The sequence below is a fragment of the Barbus barbus genome, assembly GCF_936440315.1.
Source record: "Barbus barbus genome assembly, chromosome: 23".
In the NCBI taxonomy this organism is placed as follows: domain Eukaryota; kingdom Metazoa; phylum Chordata; class Actinopteri; order Cypriniformes; family Cyprinidae; genus Barbus; species Barbus barbus.
The window spans coordinates 23017963-23026376 of NC_136751.1; the positions used below are offsets into that span (position 1 = coordinate 23017963).

General features: G+C 35.3%; 1 protein-coding gene across 1 annotated transcript; it reads right to left on the reverse strand.

Annotated features, from left to right (window-relative positions):
• Positions 1-557: 557 nt before the first annotated feature.
• On the reverse strand, positions 558-7809 carry LOC306842789 (U3 small nucleolar RNA-associated protein 4 homolog). The gene is made up of 17 exons (XM_079373854.1): positions 7706-7809; positions 7220-7394; positions 6887-7075; positions 5974-6058; positions 5775-5864; positions 5457-5668; positions 4646-4817; positions 4451-4542; positions 4262-4358; positions 3107-3171; positions 2811-2933; positions 2479-2635; positions 1586-1692; positions 1403-1498; positions 1116-1301; positions 886-996; positions 558-807 (listed from the first exon to the last, which is right to left on the reverse strand). Exons 2-17 carry the CDS (start codon positions 7376-7378, stop codon positions 691-693), a joined length of 2058 nt encoding a protein of 685 aa, XP_079229980.1. The 5' UTR covers positions 7379-7394; positions 7706-7809; the 3' UTR covers positions 558-690.
• Positions 7810-8414: the final 605 nt, after the last annotated feature.

Genomic DNA, 8414 nt, shown 5'->3' on the forward strand with positions numbered 1-8414 from the left:
AGCGTTGTTTGACATTTCATAGTCCTTGCTTTGAACTGACGCTTGAGGTATTTGCTGTGAGCAAAAAAAAAAAAAAAAAGACCTTCATATTGATAATATAATAAACGTAACAATAAGGGAAATATTCAGAAACATTAAATAATTGCAACAGAAATATAAAAGAATGATTGAATTGCTTATATCCGTCTTTGCTATTTTTCCCGTTATTGAATCTTTGAAATACCATATTATGTATCGTTATAACGCAATAAATACGTTATATAAATGTTAACAATTTAGTACCGTCATATTGCCATCTTTTTCAAAGCAAATCTTTTTTTTTTATGTGCTTTTGTCATTTTGAATTTTTAAATATTTATCTTCATCTAACTTTAATGTTTATTAGATTTGTTTTAAGTAATTAAACTTTTCAGTGTCAGTAAGTTTTTCTCTTTTCATTTCAGCTTTATTTTAATTACTAAATCTTCTTGTTTTATTAACTTTCTTGTTAAGAACAACATCAGAAAAACATACCTCAAGATATCAAACTTATCTAGACAAAAGACCAACACAGCAGGTACAGTAAATACTTATTTTTAATACGGTCACAGCAGTTTTTACATTAGCGGAAACAGGGAACAATTTGCAGTCTCTTAATAAAAACACTTCCTCACTGAGGCCACACACACATACAGATAGAAAGGTTTATCCTTATGTGGCAAATTTCTTTAGTTTGATGGGTGCAGGTAGCTGAGTGGCGATCTCTGCTAGAGGGCGCTCAACCACCACCAGAGACTGATCCGACATCAGCTCAATACACAGGATATCCTAAAAAAAGAGGAGTAGTATAATAAACATTTCATCCAGAATTTTAGAAATAAATAAGTGTATGTGGCTCACACGCACCTTGAAGGTCTTGCAGATTTTAAAAGCATGGCTGTGAGATTTCCTCTGCTCCTCTGGGAGGCTCTTGAGAGTCAGCTGATTGTAGAACTGAGTTCTGTCATCAGGCAGTGGCTAGAAAACGAACAAACATAAAATAAATTAATTAAATTAAATGCATTAAAAAAAAAATAATTAGCTACCAACATTAGAAATATTAGGCTCTTAAGCATGTAAACCAGCATCTGTCTCACCAGGCTTTGGTCAATGATGCAGAGCATGTACGTATCATGCAGGATAACATGAGACGGATTCTGTGGATTGAACATCACATTGAGACACGGGGTGTCTCTTTCCACCCAGAGGCGATGAAGGCCCTTCCTCTGCACCATTCTGCACCAATCCGTGTACTGTTTCTGCTCTATGGAATACTCGCACATCTGTGGTGAACAAGAACACATGAGACTAAGAAATACAATCAAACCTACTTCGTCACCCTTACGCTATTCAATGGAGATTGTCCTGAAAGCTCAGTGATTACCTGTTGATCTGCATACATCATGAACAGACAGTTTGTTGTTGGGTGAATGCCCATGGCGGTGACAGCAGAACTGTATACAGGAACTGTGCAATGAGCCTGAAACGTATGAGGTCATTGTTAACCATCCATCTTCTTTCAAATGTTTCTATAAGGTTATACAAACACTGTGGTCATATAACACACCTTCTGTGTCTGCAGGTTGTAGACGTGAACCTCGTGGTCACTGTTTGCAGAGGCCAACCATTTGCCATCCTCACTGGCAGCTAATAAGTGAATGGCCTGATGGGAACCTGGAGGACGACAAACGATTTTTGGAAGAACTCTCTTATACTTTTGTATTTATTTGATCAAAATACAGTAAAATAGTAATAAAGTGAAATGCTACTGCAATTTAAAATAACAGTTTTCTATTTTAATATCATTACTCCAGTTTATGAAAAGTCATGTTGCTTAATATTTTTGGAAACTGTGATTCTTTTTTTATTTTTCAGGTTCATGAAAAGTAAAACAAACAGCATTTATTTGAAATATAAATCTTTTGCAACATTACATGTAAATGCAGTGTTACCCATATATTGACTTATTTGTGGCAGACCGCCACAATATCAAAAATGACAGCCACAAGTAGATTTTCCAAAAGGTTTTGATTTTGTTGAATAAACATGAGCACTGCACGTTTAAAAATCAAAATCTGGCGCGGGTGTTTATATCACTGCAGAAAAAAGGTGACTGTCTTCAGAAAATTTTCGATTTTATTGCATGTAATGCCTGATAAAGCAGCGTTTGTGAGAGAAGTTCTGCTTTGTGTTACTGGGGAAACCTCTATTTCTTGCCCTCTAAAAGCACCTCCTGCTGGCAGAGAATTAATTTGCATAATATATATATATATATATATATATATATATATATATATATATATATATAGGGGCAGGGGATTGCCGCCACAAATAGAGTGTAAGGCTGTGGGAAACACTGAAAGGCCTTTACTGGCATTTTTAATTAACTTAATGCATCCTTGGAAAAAGTATTAATCATAAAACTAACATTTTCACACCAAAACCCTACAGTCCTCTCACCTGACTTAGGTTTAAGGGTGCCCACAAACTTGCATCCTGCTTGGCTGAGAGAAACTAAGTACACTGATGACTGTGTGGAGGCAGAAAACAAATGGGAGGAGTCTGAGGAGAAGCAAAGCTGATTGGCTGAGCTGAGTACCTTTGGAAGTTTGGATATCTGAAACAAGAGAAAAAAAAAAAACAATGTTGGTCTACTATTTAATCAGTTTTCGTGGAGCCTTTATCTGAGGTCATCAGGTTCCTCAAAATTCAATGAAAATCTATGCATTTCTTTAGCATGCTTCAAAAGCATGTAATGTGTTTTCATGCAGCTCTGTGGAAATCTACAGTACCTTGGTGATGCTAACGTTGTTATTGTTGCAGTGTAGCCTGTAGAGCCGTAGACTGCTGGCTGTGGAGTACACAATCCATTCTCCACAGGGAGACACGGCACTGCAGCGAATATGATCCTCACCCTACAGATAAACATCACAGCTCAATCACTTCATTCATTTCAGCAGCACTATGGATGTCACAACTCTCACCACAGTCGGCATTAAGTTTTACAGATGACGATATAGGTATTTTGTGAAATTATTTTAATCGATTTTTATGTTTAAAATGACAATTTTCAAAACAAGCACTGTACCTTCACTTTCAAATGAAGCAGCTTCTCTGGATTTCTTTTTACAAATAGACTGTTTCCTGGTATGCCTGACAACACAAGACCAACAGTTAACAACACAAAAGAAATTGACATTTCATACAAAAGTCAACACGAGAAATTATGCGTTTTCAGTCAAAAGTCTAAGAATCTAAGACAAGACACTTGACTAAACTTGTTTCTCATTATTTTAAATATTTTCTCAAAGGCTTATGTTTTTCTGCTTGATATTAGTTTTATAAAACATTCCAACATGAATGTTTTAATAAACATAATAAAAATAAAAATGTGCAGTATGGGAATGTTGTATAAAAGCATTCCAGAATGAATGTCATGAAGACAAAGCTAAAAATGAACAAAGGCTGCTTTTATTTGATAAAATTACAGCAAAAACAGTAATAATGTGAAATATTATTAAAATAAAATGTTCTATTTTAATATATTATAAAAAGCCATTTGTTCCTCTGATGGCAAAGCTGAATAACTCCAATCTTCAGTATCATATGACCCTTCAGAAATCATTCTAATATGCTGATTTGGTGTTTAAGAAACATTTATTATGATGAGAATTGTCGAAAACAGTTATTTTATTTTTTTATAATACACATTTTTCAGGATTCTTTTCAAAAGAACAGCATTTATTTGAAATAAATCTTTTGCATCATTATAATTGTCTTGTAATAATAATAAATAACTGTCCGTTTTGATAAATTTATTGCGCATTTGCTGAATAAAAGTATTACTTCTCTCAGAAAAAAAGAAAACCTTAATAACCCAAAAGGTTTAAATCAGGGCTGTCCAAACTCGGTCCTGGAGGGCCAGTGTCCTGCAGAGTTTAGCTCCAACTTGCCTCAACACACCTGCATGGAAGTTTCTAGTGTGCCTAGTAAGAGCTTGATTAGCTGCTTCAGGTGTGTTTAGTTAGGGTTTGAGTTAAACTGGACACCGGCCCTTCAGGACCAAGTTTGGACAGCCCTGGTTTAAATAGCAGTTTAATTTCTTTATTTCCACTTATGCCATTTCATAGCTTTTAATTACTTTACTATTTTTCTAAAATACTAATTGTAAAAAAATTATTAGGAGTTTCCAAACATTTAACCGGTATTCTAGATCAAGGATCACACTGAATATCATCCTCACCTTTTCCTTCACTCTCTCCCAGTCTCCAGAGCTCCAGATGACCAGGGTACTGGAAAAGCATCAGGCCTGACTTCCTCGCACAGGACACCAGCCTCCTCTGCAATGCAACAGAGCACAAAAAGTCCCTCCCATTAAGAATCAATTACAAACATGCTGTCTGTGTGAAAGTCACAATTTCACAATACTCACATGTGGAAAGTGAATTTTCCTCAAAGCCGAGGCCACTGACCTCACTTCGATCTTGTCAAATAAAGGTTTCACGACCAGCTGTGCATCCATACCTGAGACGAGAATGCTCTTTTAAACTATTTTGAATAAAAATACTTCAGTCATATGATGTGTGTGATGGAGGCAGCTGTTTGAATCGTCTAAGAATAAACTCACCTCCTGAAACCACAGCCGTTGTGATCTCCGCCACAGCTCTGATGTCATGCGTGTGGTTCTTAAATGTTCTGGTTCTGACCCATTCTTTGTCATCCTTTCCCAAAACCATAGAGATGAACTGGAACTGTACCACAGATCCTTCTGATGTCCCGGCAACAAGGCTGTCCTCATTCTGTCATTCAAGACGTACAATAAGATAAGATGTTATCCTGTTCGTATTCTTAAAGTATGTCTTGTATTCTATTAAGAGAAAGAATTCAGGTTTGGAAAACGCACATACACTACCATTCAAAAGTTTGGGGAATTCATTTTATTCAACAAGGACACATTAATCGTTGGCAGTAAATGTTTTTAATATTAAAAAGCATTCCTATTTCTGTTTTTAAACATGTTATTGATCAAAGATTCCTTAAAAAAAAAAAAAAAAAAAAAGTAACGGTTTCCACAAAACTATTTAGCAGCACAACTATTTTAACATTGACAATTTTAAGAAATGTTTCTAGAGTACTAAATCAGCATTTTAAAATGATTTCTGAAGGATCACGTGACACTGAAAACTGAAGTAATGTCTGCTGAGAATTCAGCTTTGCCATCACAGAAAATACATTACATTTAAAGTATATTAAAAAAAGAAAATTGTATAAACTGTAATAATATTTCACATTTTTTAAGAGTATTTTTGATCAAATAAATTCAGCCTTTCTTTCAAAAACCTTAAAAAATATCTTGACCCCAAAGTTGAGCAGTAGTGAATAAAGTCATAAACATGAAACGGTAACATTTGCTCGCAAACCCGCAGCATTTTTCTCACCTGAGAGACTGATAATGCCAGCACATCGCATTTTGTGACATCATGGCTTATGATTAGTGTACCAGTTTTATCATCCCACAATTTGACCATTCCCACAGAGTCTCCACTGATGATTGTACCATTCGAGAGGTAGACCACACTCCACACCACACACTCCTTACTGCGGGATATCCCGACCCCTCTGTCAGCCAGCATCCTGTGTATAGAGTGGCCTAGAAAACATATTAAACACTTGATTACATAAATATTTTCCAGTTCTACTACTAACTCTACTTAACTGACTACAGTAATACATTCTGGAGGAATGACGCCGTTTACCTGTCTCTACATTAAATATCTGGATCATATCCATCATTCCAGCTGCTATTTTGGAGCCTGATGGGTGCCAGGACAGAGAGATGATGCGGCCTATGGAACAGGTAATCAGATGTTCATTTTTTTTTTAAAGTTTTTTTTTTAAATACAATAACAAATCATGACATTCATCTTAAAGCTTCAAATATGACCGCAATCTTACTTTTTTGCCTATCCAGATTCCTCTCAAACTGTATTTGGTCTTCATTCACCTCAAACAGTTTCACAGTTCCATCTTCACAACCAACCTACAAATGGTAAAAACACAAAAACTGAGCAAGCTTCTTTTTCTTAAGCACACATTTAAACAGTCTGGACTGGAATATAATTAACAAGAATGTACTTACAGTGGGAGAAAACATTATTTGATCCCCTGCTGATTTTGTACGTTTGCCCACTGACAAAGAAATGATCAGTCTTGAAGCCAACCAGGGTATTGAAAATGGGTCGTGGATGGGTATTCCAGCATGACAACGACCCAAAACACACGGGCAAGGCAACAAAGGAGTGGCTCAAGAAGAAGCACATTAAGGTCCTGGAGTGGATTTTTGTTGTTGTTATTCTGTCTCTCACAGTTCAAATAAACCTACCATTAAAATTACAGACTGTTCATTTCTTTGTCAGTGGGCAAACGTACAAAATCAGCAGGGGATCAAAAATATTTATTTACAATTAAATGAAAATGTAATTTAAATAGATTTTAAATGCAACAGTTGAACTTGAAGAGTGATAAATAAGAGTGATTAATAAGAGAAACAAAGTACAAAAATGTACTCTTTAAACACCATTAAGTGGCATTTTATTTATATTACTTTAATTATAATGCTATAAAATAATCAAGTAAATAATAATAATAATAATAATAATAATAATAAGTAAAGCTTTTTTACATATAATTTTTAGATTTGAAGTACACTACAAGTGCACATTCAATACAATTATGCATACGTCTTTTTCACAAGTGTTTGTTTGCATTATCTTACCTTAAAATAAAAATTTGTTTTTACTATCTAATGCAATGACATTCATACATTAACTGTGGCTGATTTTTGTTACTGTACACATAGTAAACATACCGCTAAGTGTGTTCCCTGCTGATTGCCTGTAATAGCCCAGATTGGCCCTCCATATGCATCTATGGTGTATTTCACTTTCTGGTTTGTCAGGTCATACTCAGTTATTCCACCGTTTAGTCCTGCACTGAACAGACGCTCCCCAACCCAGGACAGACCTTCAATCCCACACTGCTCTCTGCCAGGGATGATCTGTGGACACAGGGAATGCAATTAAGCATCTTTAACAAACTGTCTGCTGGTTAAAAAAAACAGTTGATCAATGTAGCTCTGGTCCTCAATACTAAGACAGAGCTGTTTTATGAGCATCAATTTGATAAATATGACTGAACGTACCTTTTCTTGGAAAAATCTGTCTGAACAGTGGAAAACCTCCACTGATCCGTCCATCCTCGCCACTGCCATCCTTTCAGTATCTCGATTGAAAGCCAAGGCTCTTATTCCCGACGGCATGTAGCCAAAGAACCGAACCCGGTGAACTTTAAACTCCCCCATCGCTGATCTGAGATCTCTAGAATCATGCGAACATTGTTTTAATCAAAGAAGAGTCTGCTATTTTGATCAAATAGTTCAATCAGTGCGTAACGTTACTGGCCACTACAGACATCCTGAACGACACGAGGAGCCTAAATGTAAAAACTGCAAATGTAACGGTGTATACATCATAATTTGCTTATTTTTATTTAAATTGAATACGGTTTGACTAAGCGCCTCATGTTTTGGCTTGTCTCTGAAAATGTCTTTCTTAAGTATTTAACTTAAGGTTAACTAACGTTACTGATTTAGGTGGCTCATACTTAAAACGACAATCTCTTTCCTTACCTTCTTTTCCTATTTATTGTTCTCTTTCAGATGTTTTACCACTCAGAAGTAGCGCACACGCTGAGCTCCAAGACACACCACGTTGGTTACCCTTGACCCGGAACGGAAGCTTCTATTTACAAAACCGAATTTCAAAATAAAGGTCTTACACATAAAACTTAGCCTGCGTCCCAGTGTGCATACTATCCATCCTAAATTCTATGTGATATTAGTCATTTTTCAATACAATTTAGGGCAAATAGGGTGGATAGTATGCACATTGGGACTCAGGGAAACATTATAATAGATATTGTTTCGATATTATATTAGTTCATTAATTTAATTACATAAATAGGGTTTAGAATTAGAATCAAAGTGTGTGAGTGTAAAGATATAGAATCGTTAACTTTATTCACTTCTTGTTAAATTGTGTAATGTATAACAATATATGTTTTAACAATCCGTATGTATAACGTATTTAAACCACTTAACTTACAGTGAAAATAAGGGTAAAAAAAATAACTACAATAAAATAAATAAATTAATAAAATAGATCAACAAAACGTGCCTGGGAGGTATAATATAAAAGTCAAAATATTAGTACGCAAATACTCAGCATTAAAGGTCTTTATATCTCTATAGCTCCCAAACTGTCCATGTACAGAGCAAAAACTTTTCAAAGGGATTTTGGCTTAAGTCAACAAAACCTTAAATTCTTTAACAAATTTAT

Bases quoted from the DNA above. Each gene is read 5' to 3' on its own strand.
- LOC306842789 (XM_079373854.1), bottom strand. From the start codon at position 7,378: ATGGGGGAGTTTAAAGTTCACCGGGTTCGGTTCTTTGGCTACATGCCG. The intron at 1,499-1,585 runs GTGTGTTATATG...CATACGTTTCAG, and splicing joins ACAACCTGCAGACACAGAAG to GCTCATTGCACAGTTCCTGT. The intron at 1,302-1,402 runs GTAATCACTGAG...TGTTCACCACAG, and splicing joins TGATGTATGCAGATCAACAG to ATGTGCGAGTATTCCATAGA.